General features: G+C 37.9%; 1 protein-coding gene and 1 long non-coding RNA gene across 6 annotated transcripts in view; one reads left to right on the top strand and one right to left on the bottom strand.

Moving 5' to 3' along the window:
• Positions 1-1,333: 1,333 nt before the first annotated feature.
• On the bottom strand, positions 1,334-21,491 carry HINT3 (histidine triad nucleotide binding protein 3). Its single transcript, XM_029943318.1, has 5 exons — positions 21,178-21,491; positions 11,821-11,938; positions 7,804-7,873; positions 5,679-5,805; positions 1,334-3,555 (listed from the first exon to the last, which is right to left on the bottom strand). The coding sequence occupies exons 1-5, from the start codon at positions 21,376-21,378 to the stop codon at positions 3,523-3,525; spliced, it is 549 nt and encodes a 182-aa protein (XP_029799178.1). The 5' UTR covers positions 21,379-21,491; the 3' UTR covers positions 1,334-3,522.
• LOC115295432 overlaps positions 16,105-21,720 on the top strand; it is a 54,580-nt gene continuing 48,964 nt past the window's right edge. For 3 of the 5 annotated variants that reach the window (XR_003910394.1, XR_003910393.1, XR_003910392.1), the window contains exons 1-2: positions 16,105-16,191; positions 17,626-17,728. This is a non-coding gene — a long non-coding RNA (uncharacterized LOC115295432). Of the gene's footprint in view, positions 16,192-17,625; positions 17,733-17,981; positions 18,487-21,720 lie in introns of those variants that run through there. The other 2 variants (XR_003910391.1, XR_003910390.1) reach the window with 2 other exon arrangements.

Raw genomic sequence — 21,720 nt, 5'->3', positions numbered from 1 at the left:
AAAATAAAAATTAAAAAATTGCTCAGTGAAAGGACAATGTCAAGAAAATGAGAAGATGAGCCACAGATTGGGAGAATATATTTACAAAAAGGCACGCCTGGTTGTTGGGCTCTGTGCTGACTGCTAGCTCAGAGCCTGAAGCCTGCTTCAGATTCTGTATCTCCTTCTCTCTCTGACCCTCCCCTGCTCGCGCTGTCTCTCTCTGTCTCTCAAAAATAAATAATAAACAATTAAAAAAAAATTTTAAGGCACACCTGATAAAGGACTGTTATCTAAAATATACAAAGGGCTCTTAAAATTTAACAATAAGAAAACTCAATTTAAAAATGGGCCAACCCAGACATATCTCCAAAGAAGATACACAGATGGCAAATGAGCATATGAAAATATGCTTAATATCATATGTCATCAGAGAAAAGGAAATTAAAACAATGAGATAACACTGCACACTTAGTAGAATGGCCAAATCCCAAACACTGACAATGTCAAATTCTTTCAAGGATGTGGAACAAACAGCTCATTCATTGCTGGTGGGAAACGCAAAATGGCATAGCCACTTTTGAAGACAGTTTGGCAATTTTTTATAAAACTAAACATAGGCTTATCATACAACCCAGTAATCATGCTCCTTGGTATTTACCCAAAGACACTGAAAACTTATATCCACACAAAAACCTGCATACAAATGTTTACAGCAGCTTTATTCATAACTGGCAGAACTAGGAAGCAACCAAGATATCCTTCAGTAGGTGAATGGATAAACTGTAGTACATCCAGACATTGGAATACTATTCAGCACTAAAAAGAGATATGCTATCATACTATGAAAAGACAGGGAGTAACCTTAAATGCATATCACTAGGTAAAAGAAGCCAATATGAAAAGGTTATATACTGTGTGATTCCAACTATATGACATTCTGGAAAAGGCAAAACTGCACAGAAAGTAAAAAGATATTGCTTTCAGACATTGGTGGGGGTAGAGCACAGAGGGATTTTAGGGAAGTGAACAAGCTCTGCATGACACTATAATGATAGATACGTGTCATTATACATGTGCTCAAACGCCTAGAATGTACCACACCAAGAGTGAACCCTAAGATAAGCAATGGACTTGGGTAATTATGTTGTGCGGTGTACATTCATCAATTGCAACAAATGTACCATTCGGATGGGGAATGTTAACACTGGAAGAGGCTATGCATATGTGTGAAGGGGAAGCTATATGGGACATCTTGTACCTTCTGTTCAACTTTGCTGTGAACGAACAACTGCTGTAAAAAATAAAATCACTGAAAAAAACCCACATATATTAAAAACTCCAGAGGCAAAACTTGACATAGTATTTTTCCATATTTATTTTTCTTTTAGTTAAGTAAGAACAATAGCTCACTAATAATTTTACAATTCTCCAATTACAAATAAGTAATATCATAACATGCATAAATAATGCTCTAGATAGTACTTTAAACATTTTAAAAACAAGTTATGAATTTTGTGCTGAACTAATGTCATGGATAGCTACTAAGTTACCAAACACTTTACTGAAAAGGCTCAGTGAATTTTAATTGTAGTAACCTTCTTAATCTTTACAAGTAAAAGAGAAGTGCTTCTAAGAATGTGAAGATCAAGGGTTTTCCAACAAAGAAGGAAAACTTAACTGTGCGAGGATATAAACATATAGAAGTTAAATCAGTTGGCTAATCATATTTTTGAAGAGTCCATAAGACATTTCAGAATTCCTTAAATACCTTACATGTTATTAATATCATGCTGTCAATTATATCATTGCAAACTCACGTGTTGTACATGCATCCTTTTCTGGAGGTGGTCATATTTGAATTGATAACTGCAAACTTGCAACTACTTATCCATGTAGGTGCTCAGTGAGCTACTTAACAAAGACGTGTTGGAGAGCCTGGAAATCTAATTTTGAGAACCCATAACCCTTACTTCCACATTCGCTGAATAAGATGGAATGTAAACATTCATTTCAATTATAAAGTAAGTATTAACAGAAGCAGAACTCAAGGAAAGTACATGTGGGTCTCTCAGCCTAAATTCCCACTGTATACCTGCCTAACACTGAGTCTTAAATACTCAGTTCTACTGACACCTGCTCTCAAAATTATATTCCTTCCCAGAGTCTCTTCTGTGGACATTATAGCACTTAACACCCTACACTACAATCACTGGTTTTGTCTTCAAATTAGCATTTAAAGACAGACTGTCCTTTCTCACTTCTGTATTTCCTGATCCTGGCAGTGTCTGGTAAATGTTAAATGTTCAGCAAATGTTTGGTAAATGAATAAATGAATATTTATTTCAGATGTGGTAACTAGTCCAGATGTGGTAACTAAACATTGTAATAATTATTTCATTCCATAAAACCATGTTTAGTATCATGCCAAAAATAAGAAAGAAAACAAATCATCAGAGCCTATTTCTAACATCAAAACTTTAATCCTTGTGTTCATTTATATTTATGTACATGGTATTATTATATGCTGGCACAATGTAGGATAAGCTTTCAGCACCTACTCGTCATTCACATTCACTGGTGTTAGTGTAGCTCAGCACAATTCCTAAAGATATATGTCTCATGAAATGACAGATCAATAATGCTAACACTGTGCTATTAAAATAAGATTTCTCATCGAAGCTTATCTATCACTACTTTCTAATCAGGATTTCTTCATGATAAAAGCTAAACATAACCACTTTTGAAATCTACTTTTCCTTTGGTACAACAAACAAACCATAAAACAACAGTTTCTATCTAGTTTTAATACATTATTATAACCACTTTCTATTTCTTCCCCATTTATGTTCTTGCAGACAAAATTCCATTACAGTGACTTCTCTTGGATAACCAAGTTGATTGTTCTTGGAAATTCACCATTAGAAATCACTTTACATATATTATATAGCTTTCAGGAACAATTTATTACAAAAACATTAGGCTTTAAGAAGTGAAAACCAGCACCTGAAGTAAGAGTAAAAAGGAACACATATACAATTCTTTCCATCAACAAGAACAGGGCTCACTATGTAGTACGGTACTCTTCAATTTAAATTTCATGTGTAAAATTATAGAACTGTCAAGAAATGGTTACTCCCCCCCCCATAGTAATAAAGGCTCCAATGAAGTACTTTCTATACCAGTTTATTCTTCAAAAATAAATCATGATTATAGTTGACTACTGGAAAAATGAAAACATTTGAACTTTTAAATAAAATAGAGCCTTCCTGATTAACAGAACTTGTTTTAATGGGATATTATCTATAGTATCTTATACCTTACACACGTAACCAACCATCAAAACAAAGAAGTCAGTGACAGAGTATCCACGTAACTGTACTGCGATCTGAAGAAAACAGACATTCAGAAAAGATTTAAGACCACCAGTAATAGCCTCTCATAAAACCCAACAAACCTTAAAATTGTAATTAGACTTCAAAGGGACCAAAATCTTAGTTTATGTTGATCCAAGATTAGGAAAATCTTCCACTGTTGACATTTTCATGTTCTTAGTTTTTCAATCAAGCAATCAGCCTGTAATTTTGAAAAAATAACATTTTAAAATTCTAATTATTATGCCCTACATAAAATAATTCTCCTGGCATCCTTACTATAATAAGTCATAGCAGAATAGCTGGATATTACATACTCTGTTCCTAGAAATATCTTACAAAATTTCTCAATATAATAGTTTTATAAACTATTGTAAACATATTCCAGATTGTATATTAAGTAGGCAGAGTTTTATCCACATTGCATATTCATTAAGAAGCTTCAATAAGAAAGGGAAAATAAATAAAATACTAACATTTAAAAAAGTAAACTAGATGTAGAGGAAACTTAAATGCATAATAGTAAGTAAAAGAAGCCAATCTGAAAAGGCTACATACTGTATTGCTCCAATCATAAGACATTCTAGAAAAGGCAAAACTGTGGAGACATTAAAAAGATCAGTGGCTACACAGAGGGTTTTTTAAGGCAGTGAAACTATTCTGTTTTAAACTATAATGGTGGGTACATGTCATTACACATTTGTCTAAACCAATAAAATACACAACACCAAGAATTAACCCTAATATAAATTATGAACTTTGGGTGATAATGATGTATCACTATAATTTCATGGGCTATAAAAAATGTATCACTGTGGTATAGGATGGCTATAGTATGGCGGACAGAAGGTACATGGGAACTCACTGTATTTCCATTCAATCTTGCTGTGAACCTACAACTACTCTAAAAAATAAAACTTTAAAAAAGTAAACCAAAGTCTTCTAATTATTTCAAATACTTTTCTCAAACATCTTATATCTGAAATATTATATAAGAGATTTTGAAATAAACCTTAATATCTTTCTCTTAATTTTCTTCAGTCTCATAATAATATACACTAACAAATTTAAGAAGAGTTCAGATTCACAGGATGAACCATTAACAGATCTTATAATGTTCATTCATTTTCTTCTAACTAAAAAGTCAAGTAAGGAAATATTAATAAAACATTACAAAAATATATTTTAATGACTTTTATTACAAAAGCATGGATCGTGTAGAAAATCAAAAATACAAATAAGGAAAAACATCCCTTTTTTAATCACACTGATTTTTTTAAAGAGACCACACCAACTGCTCTGTCAAACATCCACTTTTTTATTTTGCGTATATACACACACACACACACACACACACACACACACACACATCTTAAATTATTTTTACATTAAATAACTCATCTGGACAAGTTAATGAGAGAGATAAGTTTGAAATATGAAGTTTCTAGAAATCATGCATTTTAATTTCTTATGTGCCGTGACTATAATAATAACATTAACTAACAGTAATTATTTCATTTGTAATTCAGTGATAATTTGTACACAGCACTTACAGGCCACCTTAACATCATGGACACATAGCAACTGGTATATTACTAGTCAAGTGGCCTTGGAAGAGCAGCCACTTACCAACTAAAGTTAGATTGTCAGGCAACAGGCCTATAATCAGCTGAATTCTATTCTACTTTCACACTGGCAAAAGAGAATTCTGCAATTTTTTAGGCTCAAAGCTTCAACCTCAGATCTGAGAGGTGATTCTACTAATGCAGTCCTTTTCTAAACTAGAAAATTACTAAAATTCATCCCTATAGTAATGTTGATGATGATAACAAAGGCGGCAAGTAATATTTACTAGGACTATTTGCAAGGTAGTTTTAAATGCTTTACATATAATCATTTTATCAATCATCTTATCAACTCTACAGGTAGGAAGTATTCCTTATAGGTAGGTAACAGATACAGAACTTGAGCCTTAAAAAGTTTAAGTAACTAGCACATAGTACCTTAAATGACTAATGGAGCCACAATTTCAATCCAGACCGAATCCTGAATTCAACTATTAATGTCATGGTTCTTCTATATCATACAGTCTGCCTGCAATGGAGAGATTTAGCCATAGCTTCTATTCCTACAGATAAGATAACCTGGGAAATCCCTCAAATTAAAAATATTACTTTGGGCATGTGCAAGCAATACGTTAAAAGAGATGATCAAGTCTATGGGAGTTATAAGTGCCTAGTGTTGCTAAGAAAAGAAAAACTACCCAAAAAAAGGACAAATATTTTCAATAATTTTGTATGCGGCTACTACAAGAATAACACTTACTGTGATAAACCAATAGGAATTCACTTTATAAATCAATTTTGATAAGAAGCCAAGTTGATCGACAGGTGCCAGAACATGAAGGTGCAAGTGGGAAATGGAACAAAATGGCGGCATATGGAAACCCATTCTAAAACAGAAAGGTAAGAGATATGTGGCAAATCAGTTCTACAATAGTTTAAAACTATTTTTTATGATAAAACATATAAATATTAAGGGCGTCCCAAACAGGTTACCTAGGGTGGACAAATTGCCACTCGAATATCTTTTACCACCTTCTTTCTATCCTTCAAAGCATTCACAGTTCCTCCTCTTTTCATGTGGAAGTTCATAGTAACAAACTCTTCATTAAGGAAGGGCTCAAAGGTATATTATGCCCCAGTAAAACCTTGATGAATTCTGAGTTGGCATTGTGTTTTATCCCCTTGGTCCTTATCATTTTAGCCTTTAATTCTCCTAAGATATGGCTCTGCAATGAATCTTTAAAAAAAAAAATTACAGGATGCTCAAGCAGAAGGCTTCCTTTATTCTAAGACATAGCCAGTAGATGGTGTGCTTTGTCCTTTAATAGTGATTTCCTTACCAACCAATATTTCAGTAGTAAGAGTAATTATATCATTATTTTAAAAATTTTATCATCACTCAAGTTTGTTGCCTAATAATGAAAATAAGATGCTAATTATTCATAATTTATCTGCTTTATAAAACATTTATAGGTGTATTCCTTGGACTACTAACAAATTTCTACTAAGAAATTTTTAAATATGATTCTATCTCTTAAAAATCTGTTCACAGTTTTGTAAGTCCACTTAGGAATTCTGAGTAGAGCAAGGCATACCTGTAAGAGTAATCCAAGCCTGGGAACATTTGCCTGCTCAAATATTTGTGAGTCTCCATTAAACAAACAAACAAAAAAGACTCCTGTGAGTGGGCCTGGAGACGGGAGCAAGGCGTGGGAGAGGGGCTATAGTGCAGCAAGAGTAGAGCTGACACACGTAGAGTCAGATACACGTCACAGATGGAAGAGCTTCCACCACTACCTAGAAAAGGAGACTAGGTTTTCCCTCCAAGAAACAGGAGTTCATGTAATATAGAACCATGTAACCTACTAATCTAAAGGAGAGAAGAAACCCAAGGGTTCATTCAACCCTTTCATTTCAAAGATGGAGAAGCCAAATCCAAAAAGTGGAAGACTCCCCAAGATCCCAAAGTCAAGCAGTGGTAGAGATCGGATCAAGACTCAGGGCTCTTGACTCTCAGGGCATTTGTCCATTCTTCTAGCATGCACTCCATGACTGGAAAGGGAACGTGCTGCTTTGGGCCAAAGGGTCTCAAATACCATATGTTTCTTGTCATTATCTCTCTTGAATAGTGCTTAACCGATTTCAAAGGATTTTCTCACACACAATCTTCTTTGAGCCCGTAGGTGGGCAGAGCAGGTGTTACTTGGAGAGATTAAACGTCTCAGGTAACGCAGCCAGTACAAGCACAGTACAGCAAGTAGCCCAGAAAACATTAGAATTCAGATTACTTTCAATTCCAGCTCAGATGTTAGAAGTGATCTCTGCTACACCTGCCTCACTACTCCTTTGGTCACACTAGGCAAAGTCAGAAGTCTTTTAAAAATGAAAAAAATTCCACTATTTAGATTAATTAAAATAGTTGCCAAGTTGAACATTCTTATTACATGCTTTTTGCTCAGACTTTGGTGAATGCCAGAATTCAGTTCAGCAGGCAACAAATTCTAGTTAGTTTCACACGACAAGTATAACAATACATTTTAGAATTATATAAAATAAAATATTTTCTAAAGAAATTCAATTTACACACAATTTTATAGAAATGGACATCTTGAACAGGGAAAGGTGTACTCAACCATTTTACCTACGCACTGATTAAGTGCACTTGTCTGTCTAAACTAAGAGTGGATATCATTAGAAAATGCTGAGACATGACAGGAAGACTTACTTGTTAAATGTACACTACCAGTGAACAATGCACGCTTACGCTCAAGAAAACTGCACTTAAACCAGGCACTCTGCTGCCTCTGCTCGCATTTCCCACAAAGAAATGACATTTCAGGAAAAAACAACTGCATATATTGGTTTCTATCTGGAAGTACACATACCTTGCATTTTGGAAGTCAGTGAAATTATTCCTTTCAAGAATGCTTTTTCCAACAGTTACCATGTTCTCAACTGTAAAACAGGAAAGAAATGATATTATACAGTAGGAGATATTACTAAGTTGTAAATAATATTAACTTTTACGGTCCCAGTCAAAAGCTGTATCAAATGGGTAAACATTAAAATGATCTGTTTAATAGTTTTAAGTTACCGAGAAGTTTGCCCATCAGCACTGAAGTGAAGGCTCAGCCTATCACAAAGTGTCATATAGGCTGACTTTGAACAGCTGTTGAGGGGTATTATCAAGTGACGACTGAGGACACCTGCTCCTACTGAGGTCTACTTCTAATCATATGGAGATCAAATAAATAAACGAAAAAATGCTTCAGTTAAGAAAAGACAGGAAAACTTTGAATTTGTCTTTCAGCCAAAATAAGAAATATGAGGGGTGCCTAGGTGGCTCAGTCAGTTGAGCATCCAACTTCAGCTCAGGTCACGATCTCACAGCTTGTGAGTTCAAGCCCCACGTTGGGCTCTGTGCTGACAGCTCAGAGCCTGGAGCCTGTTTCAGACTCTGTGTCTCCCTCTCTCTCTGACCCTCCCCTGCTCACACTCTGTCTCTCTCTTCTCAAAAATAAATAAACATTAAAAATTTTTTTTAAAATTAGAGATATGATAGTACTACCTGTCAGGACACCTTTGACTAGCTAAATGTTTGTATAACTATTTTGGCTTCCAAACTCTCTCTGCCTTATCATCTTTATTATCTTGGTGCTTTATGGCCTTTGGATGGATATATGCTTCTCATGAGAAAAATTTTGGTAACCTGCAATGTCCAAAGCACAATGACAAGCTTTAGACCCCTTTTATTTCTGAATGGTGTAGAGAAGTATTTGGAAGAGGAAGAAATGAGAGAATCTATTGAGGATGGTTATTATAAAGAGGCTTATAAAATTATTGCTAATGTTTACTTCTCTAAGTCAGGCTTGAGCCAAAAGGATGACAGACTTCCATGACAAAGTCACTAGCATATCATCCAAAGAAAGCTCATTACTTCAATAAGACTGTATCTTGCTTTCTTTTAAAAATACTCCCAAGATCCTAGATATGGAATGTGTTTTCTTTTAATTGCTTTAAAGCAATGCTTTTAACAGTACCATTTTATAAAGTGTGTAGACATAATATATATGATAATAATAATACATAGTGTTGCAAAATTACATTTTTCATGAATTGACACATGTGAACTCTAAGTAGACTGTGATAATTATACAATGTGTATTTTAATCTCTCTAGAGCAACAGTTTTTTAAAAAATGTGGAGAGGAATACATGAAAAGGCAAGAGATAAAGTGGAATTATAAAAAATATATATATGTCTGACAACCATAAGAAGGCAGGAAAGAAACAGAGCAGTAACAACAAAAAACGGGACATAGAGTACTTGGGTACCTCTGTCAGCTAAGTGTTCAACTCTTGATTTTGGCTCAGGTCATGATCTCACAGTCATGGGATCAAGCCCCATGGCAGGCTCCATGCTGAGTGTGGAGCCTGCTTGGAATTCTCTCCCCCTCTGCCCCTCTTCAGCTTGTGCTCTCTCTCTTTCAAAATCAATAAATAAACTTAAAAAAAAATGGGACAAACAGAAAACAAATGGCAAGATAGTAGACCTAAACAGAACTGTACCAATAGTTACATTAAACATTTATGAACTAAACATTCCAAACAAAGTCAGATTTTCATACTAAATTTAAAGTATAATGATAAATAAGCAGGACCCAACTATATTGCTATCTTAAAGTCTTTTTGTATCTTAAAGTCTTTAAATATTAATATCCAATTGGTTCAAAGTATAGAAAAACATACCCAATGTGAACAATAAGTAATAAGAAAGGAAAAGTAGCTAAATTAATATCGTACAAAGTAGACTCAAGAAGTATTTCCAGAGATAAAGAGGGACATTTTACAATAATTTTTTTAAAAAGGCTCAATTCATTGAGAAGGCATGACAATCATAATTATGTATTCACTTAAAATCAGACTCAAACTATATGGAGCGAAACCTAGAGTCTCCTTTATATTTCACTGTTACCTACTTTGCTTTGTCTTTCTTTGTACTTAGTTTAGACCGATTCACCTTTCTAGCATCCTAAAGCAAAAACTTAGGTCATTGGTTTTAAACCTCATTTTCTAACATAAACCTATCTAGCTTTAAATTTCCCTGTAAGTATTATTTAGGCAAATTCCACAAATCTTGATATGTTGGATTTTTGTTACCAATCAATTCAATATTGTTTTCTTTGACCTATTTATTAAGAAATCATTTAAAAGTGTTAATTTAAAAATATTTAGTGCTATTCTAGATTTTATTATTTCTCTACTTTAATTCCATTGTCATCAGAGAACAAATGTTATAGATGTCAATCATTTGAAATGTATTTAGACTTATTTTACTGCCCAGAACATGGTCTACCTTGGTAAGCATGTGCTTTTAACAAACTGTGTATTCTATAGTTAGGTGGAGTTCTGTAAATATTAATTATAACCACAGTGCTTATGACAGTGTTATTGAGGTCTCTATGTGCTTATCATTTCCCCAACTTTTTAAACTGTATAAAAATATTAATTGCAACATTTTCTGTAAGTTTATTTATTTTGAGGGAGAGAGAGAGAGAAAGCTGGGGAAGGCCAGAGACAGACAGACAGAGAGAGAGACAGAAAGAGAGACCGAATTCCAAGCAACCCCACACTGCCTGCATGAAGCCTGATGTGAGGCTGAATCTCACAAACCCAAGATCATGACCTTAGCTGAAATCCAGAGTGGGATGCTTGACGGACTGAGCAACCTGGGCACCCTGCAAGAACTTTTAAACTTTTATTACAAAACTATTAAAATACAAACAAAATCAGACAGAACCATGTAATGAAATCCCAAACACCCACCATGCTGCTTCAAAATTGGTAACATTTTATTTGCAACAATTATAACAACTTTCAATAAATTTTAAGAAGAAATATTAGAGAAACAAAACCACACATGAACATAATTTTTGCTTCTTAAAAATAGTACAAAAAGGAAATGGTAGCTGGTGCTTGATACTAAATATTGCATATACGTCGGTCTTGACCTGCCAGAATGAGTATGAAATGTACTCATAGAACTTCAGATGACTGAGGCATTTTGCAATATCGAGAAGAAAATTTAAAAACTGGTAATTCAGTAGCCTAAGCACTAATGAACTACACATCAAAGTTTTCCCTCAAAGATATTTCTTCATCACCTTCAAAAAAATCTGGCCCATATCTTATCAGTGACTTAAATTACTGACCAAACTAATCCCAGGCCCTGTTGACAAAGGCTATTAAAGCAGACATGAAATGAACTTAGAAATGTCTTAGGAAATGATAACTGGTGACTCTCAGAAATCATGAGTGAGAAGATCCTGGATAATCCTGGAAGGACAAGATCCAAGATCTTCTTTTCAGAAGTTAAAAGTTGATTGCTAAATCTCATTACTAAATTTTAGTGTTAGTCCGTCTACACCAGAAGCTTACAAGGCCATACAAATATGTATAGTGTCACTCCCAGGCAATATGAGCTCCGATGCCATATCACAACTTATTTGCCTGTAATTTTTTTAATAGCATCTTCCATTTCCAGAGTCAAGAAAAGCTATCATTTAAAAAAAAAACATAAAGAGGCATTATCTATTAGGGATTTTAAGGATTAAATAACATGATGTCTGGAATTTGCTTCAAATCCACTGTGGGAGAAGGTTTATAGATGAAAAATAATAGGCCATGAGTTTGTAAATGTTGAGGTTGGGTGAAAAATACATGGAGCTTATACTATGGTCTTTATTTTTGTAAATATTTGAAACTTTCAATGGTGGGAATTTCAAAGAGTCATAATGCTCCTTTTTCATCATATTTGGCCAGACTTGTTCTCTTTCATTGTCACTGCCGTCACTGATGCCAACTGAAAATGCTTAACCCTGAAGAACATGGCCATCTTCTTACCCAGTTCTATGTGCTCTTTCTTTAGCTCTCTGCAGTTTCCAATATGCTTCTTTGGCACCACAAGATAATGATGAGTTGCTGCTGGTTTGATATCTTTGAAGCAAACTAGGTCTTCATTCTGAAGGAAAACACATTTGTTAGTAGATTTTTTTTAAAAGAACTTCCTAAAGCTGTTCTGGAATGTCTTGAATACCATAAATTTCAGTCTGACACGGAAATAGTACTTACGTTACAATTAAGACCGCCTGGGCAATTTTGTGATTATGCATTAAGTCCACAAAGACAAGCTTTAGTGCCCTTCATGACATACTCATTTGTTCCAGAAAATGAAAAGATTTATATAAAGCTAATTTCAGGGAAACAATTATCAATGAAGTTCATTAAAACTTCATTACCAACTATGCCAGGGTTTTATTTTATTTCATTATATATTTCTCCATTGCTACCTACCTAAGGGTTTTTCACTCTTAATATCTGTTAATTAATAACAGTTTGACTACAGAAACATAGCAAGATTGATAAGTCATTTTTCACATATACTTTTTTTACAAAGTAACATATTCCTCAATTATAACAGGAAAATCATGTAGCATCTACATATACAAAGATTACATTTTTAAACATTTTTTCATCAATTGTATATAACTACTTTTTTTGTTATGTTTACAGCATTAAAAAGCCTTTGAAATTCTGAAACAAACTCCAGTATATTGTACTAAGTGTTCAATCCATTATATCAGAATGTAAATTAGCGCAATTACTGTGGAAAACACCATGGAGGTTCCTCAAAACATGAAAAATAGAAATACCCTACGGTCCACCAGTTCTGCTACCATGTATTTACCCAAAGAAAATGAAAACACTACTTCAGAAAGATATATGCACCTCTGTGTTTATTGGAGCATTATTTACAATAGCCAAGACATGGAAGCAACCCAGGATCCCATCAATAGATGAATGAATAAAGAAGATACAATGTATATATACAATGAAATACTATTCAGCCATAAAAAAGGATAGGATCTTGCCATTTATGACAACATGGATGTACCCAGAGGGTGTTCTTATGCTAAGAACAAACTGGTGGGTTGCTACAAGAAAAGGGGGAGTCAAAATAGGTGAAGGAAATTAAGAGGTACAAATTTCCAGGTATAAGTTATGGAGATGAAAAGTACAGCATAGGGAATATACTCAATAATATAATAATGTTGTATGGTGACTACACTTACCAAGGTGAGCATTGAGTAATGTGTAGAATTATTGAATTATTATGTTACACAGCTGAAATTGTCATTATATGTCAACTACATTTCAATAATCATTTTTAAAAGTCAAAACTAAAGTCAGTATCAATCAGCATATCAATAAGTTTCTCTCAGAAAAACTCCCAGAATGCTCTGTTGCTCATTAGTTCTCTGTTTCAGGATCAAAGATTCCATTTAACGAGAACCTCATATCCTTGCTGGTATTCTTGATTTCAATGAGAACAAAGGTGAAAGTCCATATTACACCATGAACTTCCATATCAGTATCCATACTGCTCATCATTTAAGCTTCAGGTGACTGACAAGTCAACTTTTGATAAGACCACACTTCAGAAAATGAGACTTTTTGTTTACTTTAGTCTTCAGTAGAGCCATGATTGAAATAGAAAGCAGCAAAAACAAAGTATTATGTGTCCCTTTCCTATCTCAAGAATTCTATAAAATGGCCACAACATTACTTTATTAAAACAGTGTTTGGAGCATTTGGGTGGCTCAGTTGGTTAAGCGTCCAACTCTTTTTTTTTTTTAATGTTTTTTAATTTATTTTTTGAGAGACAGAGAGAGACAGCACGAGCAGGGGAGGGGCAGAGAGAGAGGGAGACACAGAATCCGAAGCAGGCTCCAGGCTCTGAGCTAGCTGTCAGCACAGAGCCCAATGCAGGGCTGTAACCCACGAGCCGTGAGATCATGACCTGAGCCGAAGCTGGACGCTTAACCGACTGAGCCACCCAGGCGCCCCAAGCGTCCAACTCTTGATTTCGGCTCAGGTCATGATCTCACAGTCTCTCCCAACCCCATGTTGGGCTCTGCACGGATAGCATGGGGCCTGCTTGGGATTCTCTGACACACGCCTGCTCACAATCTCAATCTTTCTTTCTTTCTCTCTCTCTCTCTCTCTCCCCCCCCCATAATAAATAAACATTTAATAACTAATACTAATAATGTTTAATCATTGACTTTGTTGCTGTCCTCACTAAACATACCTTCAGCCAAGATTTGCAAAAATGTAGAGGCACAACAACACAAAAATCTTGAATATTCTCCAGCTATTAAGAGTAACTTGTCTATGTCTCTCTCTGAATTAGTATTTTTGTATTCTTTGGATAAATACCTAGTAGTGCAATTGCTGGATCGCAGGGTAGTTTTATTTTTAACTCTTCGAGGAACCTCCATACTGTTTTTCAGAGTGGCTGTGCCAGTTTACATTCCCACCAACAGTGCAAGAGCACCCCAATGTCTATAGCAACCTTATCTACAACAGCCAAATTACAGAAACAGCCCAAGTGTCCGCTGACCGATAAAAGGATAAAGAAGACATGGTGTGTGTGTGTGTGTGTGTGTGTGTGTGTGTGTGTGTGTATAACATATATAATATATATACTGAAATATTACTCAGCCATTACAGTACTGAAATCTTGCCATTTGCAATGATGTGGATGGAGCTAGAAAGTATTAAGCTAAGCTAAAGAAGTCAGAGAAAGACAAATACCATATCGTTTCACTCATATGTGAAATTCAAGAAACAAAACAAATGAGTAAAAAAGAGAGAGAGAGAGGCAAACCAAGGAACAGGTTAACTATAGAGAACAAACGGATGGTAACCAGAGGGGAGGTGGGTGAGGGGTTGGGTTCACTAGGTGGTGGAGATTAAGGAGGGCGCTTGTTGTGATGAGCAGCGGGTGCTGTATGGAAATGCTGAATCACTATATGGCATACCTGAAACTAATATTACACTGTATGCTGGAATTTAAACAAAATCTTTTTTTTTTAATTTTTTTATTAATTTTTGATACAGGAGAGACAGAGCATGAGAGGCGGGGGGGGTCAGAGAGAGAAGGAGACACAGAACTGGAAGCAGGCTCCAGGCTCTGAGCTAGCCGTCAGCACAGAGCCTGACACGGGGCTCGAACCCACGAACGTGAGATCTGACCTGAGCCAAAGTCGGAGGCTTAACCGACTGAGCCACCCAGGTGCCCCACAAAATCTTTTTTTTTAAAGAGAAACTTGTCTTTAAGATGAAGATAGAGAGGGAGGAAAATTTTAAGATCCTGTAGTAATGCATTTTAGATAGCCAATGCAATCAATAATGGAATTAGATTTCCATCAAACTTTCTAAAATATTGAAATTGGTCCTCTGATATTACCCTCTCTCCCACTGCTACTACTGAAACAGCCATTATTTAGACTCTATTGTTGTTGTTGTTGTTGTTGTTGTTGTTGTTTTCAGAGAGAGAGCACAAGCAGGGGAGGGACAGAGAGAGAGGGAGATAGAAAATCCCAAGCCCAAGTGGGGCCCAAACTCATGAACCATGAGATCATGACTTGAGCTAATAAAATCAAGAGTTGGGCGCTCAACCAGCTGAGCCACCCAGGTGCTTCTATTTAGACTTTTCATTTTAAGAAAGATTTTCTAGTGGCACCTAGGTGGCTCAGTCGGTTAAGTGTCTGACTTCAGCTCGGGTCATGATCGCACGGTTTGTGAGTTCAAGCCCTGCATTGGGTTCTGTGCTGACAGCTCAGAGTCCGGAGCCTGCTTCAGATTGTGTCACCTTCTCTCTCTGACCCTCCCCTACTTGTGCTCTGTCTCTCTCTGTCTCTCAAAAATAAATAAATGTGAAAAAGAAATTTAAAAAAAGACTTTCTCCTATTCCAAAGATACAATGACAAAAAAATATGAAATGACGCATGTACAAAGCTATTCTTCACAGCATGATTTGTGATAGCAAAAAAAAAAAAAAAAAGGTACCCAAGGGTCCACTATTCAACTAGGAGACTGTTGAATAAATTATAGTAAGTACATACAATGAAGTAATATAGGGAATGAAGATCTTTATATACTTATGAAATGATTTCTGAAATATATTTTTTTGAGAGAGCATGCACGCTCAGGGTAGGGGCAAAGTGAGAGAATTTTAAGGAGGCTCCACACTCATTGTGGAGCCCAACACAGGGCTTGATCCCATGACCCTGGCATTGTGACCTCAGCAGAAATCATGAGTCATGAAACTCAACTGACTAAGCCACCCAGGCACCCCTGAAATATACTTCTATGTTGAAAAAATAATAATAAAGCAAGAAGCAGGAAAGTTGTTGGGCCATCTTTCAGGTAAGAAAAAAATACAAAATTAAACATACGCATACATAACTCTCACAATGGAAGGTCAACCCAAAAATATATTTTTTAGTTTCTCATGAGGGAAGAGCAACAGGATAAAGATGACAAGAGAATGAATGATAGGTTTTTCCAAATGTACTTTGTTTTACAATTTTGACTTTAAAACATGAATATGTAAACTACTTTTTGGACTTAAGCAGAAAAAAATTAATCCCTAAAAACTGAAAATAAACAGAACCAAATAAACCTAAATGTATGCCACATTGATAACATGACCACACAACGAAAGATATTTCAAGTAACTCTAAAGCACAGGATCTTGAATCTCCATTACTGACAACCACTAAGTAAGAATTTCCCCTTTATGCTTTCAATGCAGATCACAGGCAAGCTTCTCAAGTACAGGACATGCCATATTTATCCTTGAACTTCAAGTGAATAACACAGAGTAAACCAAAACAACTGTTTAATAAATAAATGTGAATAAATGACAGACGCTTAAATAGAAAGATAAAGCTACCAATGTTCCCTCCTGTATTCTGAATGAAAGAAAAGAGAGAGAGAGACAGAGAGAAAGAAAGAAAAAAAGGAAGAAAGAGAGAAAGGAAGAAAGAAAGAAGCAAAAAAGGAAAGGAGGGGCCCCTGGGTGGCTCAGTCGGTTGGGTGGCCGACTCCAGCTCAGGTCATAATCTCATAGTTTGTGGGTTCGAGCCCCATGTCAGGCTCTGTGATGACAGCTCAGAGCTGTCTGATTCTGTGTCTCTCTCTCTCTCTCTCTGACCCTCCCCCACTCACACTTTGTGTCTTTCTTTCTCAAAGATAGATAAACGTTAAAAATAAAAAATTTAAAAAAAGAGGAAAGGAAAGGAAAAAGAAAATGGTGTTGGGGCACTTGAGAGCCTCAGGGGGTTGAGCGTCTGACTTTAGCTCAGGTCATGATCTCGGGGGTTTTTGATTTCGATCCTCACATCGTTTGCTGCTGTCAACGAAGAACCCGCTCTGGATCCTCTGTCCACTCTCTCTCTGCCCCTAACCCACTTGCTCTCTCTCCCAGATAAACAAACATTTAGAAAAAAATTGTTAATGGTGTCATTATAGTTTTTACATACTTTTCCAGTAAGAGATAGACTTCCCATGATCTTTCAGTCTGTCCATGCAAAACACCTTAAGTTGGAATTTTGGCCGCTGCTTGATTTTAACAATGTTTCTCAGCCTTTTTATTTTCATTATCATCCCCCTAAGGAAACTTTTTATGTTTTTTTTTTCTAATTGTCCCCCGCCTCTGATATTTTAGAACCACAGCCATTTGGACATCTGTTTATATCCTGTATGCCATGCCTATATTTCATACATATAAATAATAAGCTTTTCTGCCTGTACCCCAGGCTAAAACATAAATATTTTACCACTTTTGAGCACATACAGATTAGACGAAGAGCTGGTCTCTCCGGACTTCACTATACCACTGAATCTGAGCCTGCGTGCTAAGCATCCACATACATCCAACAAAGAAGCCGCGGTGAACAGGGTAGGTGGGTACTCAACCTCCATTCCAAATACTGCTGTGTCTTTAGTACCACGGAAATTTTAAAAAGCCAAAATCCCGAGATGGAATTCAGATCCTGCCAATTAGATGTACTTTAGACCTAGATGCTTCGACAAGCTAACCAGAGGCAAAGCCACCTTTCTGCTGCTTCTGCTAGTTCCAGCTGCTGAACTGGCCAGCTGCAGGGCCACCCACTTTCCTTTTTCTTCCTTTTCTCTCCCATTCCAACGTCTAGTCAACAGCTTCCTGGGAGTCCAGAGACACACAGGAGACAGCCCTTGTTTGGTCGCCATGGCCTACAGGTGTGGAGCCACAGGGCTCTGCCACCATGTTGTTGCTCAAAGAGGGCAGAAATATGTAGGCGCTGCTGGCCTTTGCTGTCCGGAGGTCAGAAATGTGAAACAAGCAAGGGGCGGGACAGCCAGCCACGCAGAGCGAAGCAGAATCCAGCCCAGACCCATCGGGCTCCCGCAGGAGTCCCCGCTCAACAGCTGCAGTCACACCACTTCCTCGCCTCTGGGTCACACCTCAAGCGACCTCTTCCTGAGGTCTCAGCTCCGGTGGCAGTCGCCTGCCTACCTTCCTGACTGTGGCACAGGAAACGGCTCCTCAGGTCACCAGTTCTGCAAGTGCTGTTCTGGAGGTCATTCTGGAAGGCTTTTCTAGATTCTGTTCCTTCACCCCTGGCAATGACTTTTTTAAGCAACTAATTCGCTATATTAAATCTATTTCTCCTTTAAGTAACTCGTTTTTCTTTCTGCAACTGACCCCTGGCTAATATCTAAAGCAAATTAAGAAGAAATAACAATTGTAAGAACATTTCCGTACCATGCCATCTGAGGTTTGATTTAAGAAAGGGGAGGACATCAAAGTCAAACTAGTATTTCCTCACTGTGGTCTCAAGCAAGGTGAAAATAAGCACCTCGCCTTGTGGTTCTCAACCATTCCTCACTTTCACCCCTCTAAAAACATTCTTTTTTTCTTTTAATTTTTTACTGTTTATTTATTTTTGAGGGAGAGAGAGAGAGACGGAGAGACAGGACGTGAACAAGGGAGAGGCATAGAGAGAGGGAGACACAGAATCCAATGCAGGCTCCAGGCTCCGAGCTGTCAGCACAGAGCCCGACACTGGGCTCAAACTCACAGACTGTGAGATCATGACCTGAGCTGAAGCCGGAGGCTTAACCAACTGAGCCACCCAGGCTTCCCTGTAAAGACATTCTTAGGACTTTTTTTTTTTTCCTGATGCCACTGTCATGATATTTATAACTGCAGGTATACTGTTTGTTTGTTTGTGTCCCCTATGCTTATCTTTGTCGCATACAGAAAGAGTTAAGATACTGCCGCCAAAAAATGAACTTTCATCCCCTTAGAAGAGACGTCTCTCCCAATGAGAATGCGTGCTCTGGTATTGGCTTAGTCTCAACTGCACAGTATACAACAAGAAAACACTATACGGATGCTCACGGAGTGAGGAACCTTCTCCAGCTTTTGCCAGAAAGGCTTCTCAGGCTAAGCCACACATGATGATAGGTACCTCCAATGATTCCAAATCAAAAGTCCTCCTCTGTACTTAATTATAAGTTTACTCTACTTTATATAAATAGTTTCTAAATATTTATTTCTAAAAATAAATATAGGTGAATATAAGAATATAATGTGTATACCTCAAAAAAAAACAGGCTAAACATTAGGTTCTCTTTTTAAAAAGATAAATCTTTAACCTTTAATGAGCTCTTATATATCAAATCATTCTAGATTCAACTGTGAAAAGATCTGCACCTTTTTGAGGCACTGTTGTCCAAGCATGTGCATCTTCATAAGAAGATATATACCTACTGTATATATTCATCCTGTGCCCCCTGGATAGGGTATAAAAGTATTTATTTGTTTAATTTCCTCTGTAAACATGCCCCAGGCTCTTCACATAATTCACTCTGAAAATGTTTTTTCACAAAGAAGAACTCCTGACCTTTTGCCCGGAAAAACAACAACAAAAAAATCCAACTGTGATACAAGTTTGGGCCATCCCACTCCGCTCCATAACTATTTTTAGACAAACTTTTTACACTACTAGTGTCCATTATCTACTCGTTTTCCTCAATATTGGTACTGGAGTGTGTTTAAAAGCAGTTTCTAGGAATCTACGCAATACTGAATTCTGTGAAGTTAAAAAGTTCGCTTCATCTCTTGCTAGCCTAATTTTAAACTTAGTAAAATAAGGAGTGAATGAGAGCCCAGAGGTCCCCCCTGACTTTAAGGTCAGATCAACAGAGGCCTTCTTGACAGACAACTGATGTACTGCGTCCTTCGCCCAGTCCGCTGCGGGCTGTCTTCATTCCTGCCCCTCTTCAGCACAGATGTCCAGATCTATCACGTCGACCCTCTCTCCAGCCATAAATTCTTGCCTTTGTTCCACTGCATTTCCATAACACCTACAGAGCCAGACCCAACTCTGGGTTGACACAACCGTCCACCTTGTCTGAAGCTAGTTTAGGGCTGTAGCTGGCGATGGTTTAAAAAAAAAAAAAATACTAAAGGCGGTAAAACCGCCACACCAAGTACAGGGCAAGGTTAGGGGCGTCTCCTCTGTATTCAGGCCACCCTTTAGATGATAAGATCTGAACACTGACTATCCTTTATCTTATTCGCCAATGAATTTCCGACACCAGGTGGTTAGAACAGATTCCAATTCACTTTTAACGAACGCATCACTAAAAAAAGAAAGAAAAAAAAAAACAACCCAGAATCTCTGGAGCTGATCCTCTCCAAAGGCTGATTCTTTAAAGGCAAGTAGAACCGGTAGAAGAAACGTGTAGCAGATATCTGTGTTCAAGTATCTGAGCAAAATCTTAGTGCTCCGAAAATGTGCATACATTCCAACTGTCAACACCTGTAGGAACTGGACCCTGCGGTGGAAATCTGCAGCGATTAAGAAATAGTTCGACCTCTGCCCCGCTCCCCTCAGCCTCATTCCAGTCTAACAAAGAGCTTTTCCCAATAACTATTATCTCTTTTCTACCAGTTTTCTCCCCAGTAGCAGTATCAGAGAGTGCAGAATTTAAAAGCAGTGTCTAGAAAGACAGGTGGTGGGGGACAGGGCGGAGGAATCCCTCTAATAAAAACAGGCCACAAATGCTATTTTCTGCCAACCACCCATTACCTGCAAGACAGAAACCGAAGTGTTTGGCTTTATCACTACCGTGTCCCCCCTTCGACACAGCAAGCATACTGCCTGCTGGAGACAGTCCCCACTCCGAAAGAAGCAAGTCTGTCATTTACACCAAGACACCCAGGATCCCCAACCCCGGTCCACACCTGCGAGGCCTCCCTCCCTCCCGAGAGCCTGACACGACCCCACCGCGGTCTGCCACGGCAAAGCCTCCGACCCAGGGATCCTGCACCCACGCCCGGCCCGCTTCGCACCCCACCTCGCAATGCAGGAGCTCGGTGCCCGGTTCCTGCTGCCCCGCGATCCGGCAGAACACGCACTTGCTACTGTAGTCCTCCGGCTTCGGCGATCTTCTGACAACGTCGGCGGTCTTGGATGAAGACACCTTAGGTTCCGCCGTTGCCGCTGCCTCAGAGCCAGGCTCGGACCCCAAGCTCTCGCACTTCTGTTCCTCCGCCATCGCACCCGCCCCCGGTGGCCAAGAGCTGTGACGGCTCAGGCACCAAAGGCCCTGCGCAGAGACCGCCTCCTGCACTTCCTCAGTTCTACCTGGAGGCGTCGCCCTTCGCCTGCCGCTGGGAAGGGCAGGGAGTTGGGCGCACGCGCTGATCCAGGATGACAAGAGACCGAAGGCGACGCAGGGAAGAGCCTTAAAGCCAGAGACCACGAGGGGGCGTGCGAGGACGCACGAGGGTGCTACCGGGAGGAGCGAGCGGTGGCTACGAGAGTCGCCCCGCCCCTTGCGTCTCGTTGATAAAGACGCACCACGTCCTTGGAGACGCAAAAGCGCGCACCGTCGCGG

This window comes from Suricata suricatta, chromosome 7, assembly GCF_006229205.1.
Source record: "Suricata suricatta isolate VVHF042 chromosome 7, meerkat_22Aug2017_6uvM2_HiC, whole genome shotgun sequence".
NCBI lineage: Eukaryota > Metazoa > Chordata > Mammalia > Carnivora > Herpestidae > Suricata > Suricata suricatta.
This window is presented reverse-complemented; position numbering and strand designations above follow the sequence as displayed.

Bases quoted from the DNA above. Each gene is read 5' to 3' on its own strand.
- HINT3 (XM_029943318.1), bottom strand. From the start codon at position 21,378: ATGGCGGAGGAACAGAAGTGCGAGAGCTTGGGGTCCGAGCCTGGCTCT. The intron at 7,874-11,820 runs GTAAGAAGATGG...CCTGTTTTACAG, and splicing joins GAAAGAGCACATAGAACTGG to TTGAGAACATGGTAACTGTT. The intron at 5,806-7,803 runs GTATGTGTACTT...TTTCTGTTTTAG, and splicing joins ACTGACTTCCAAAATGCAAG to AATGGGTTTCCATATGCCGC.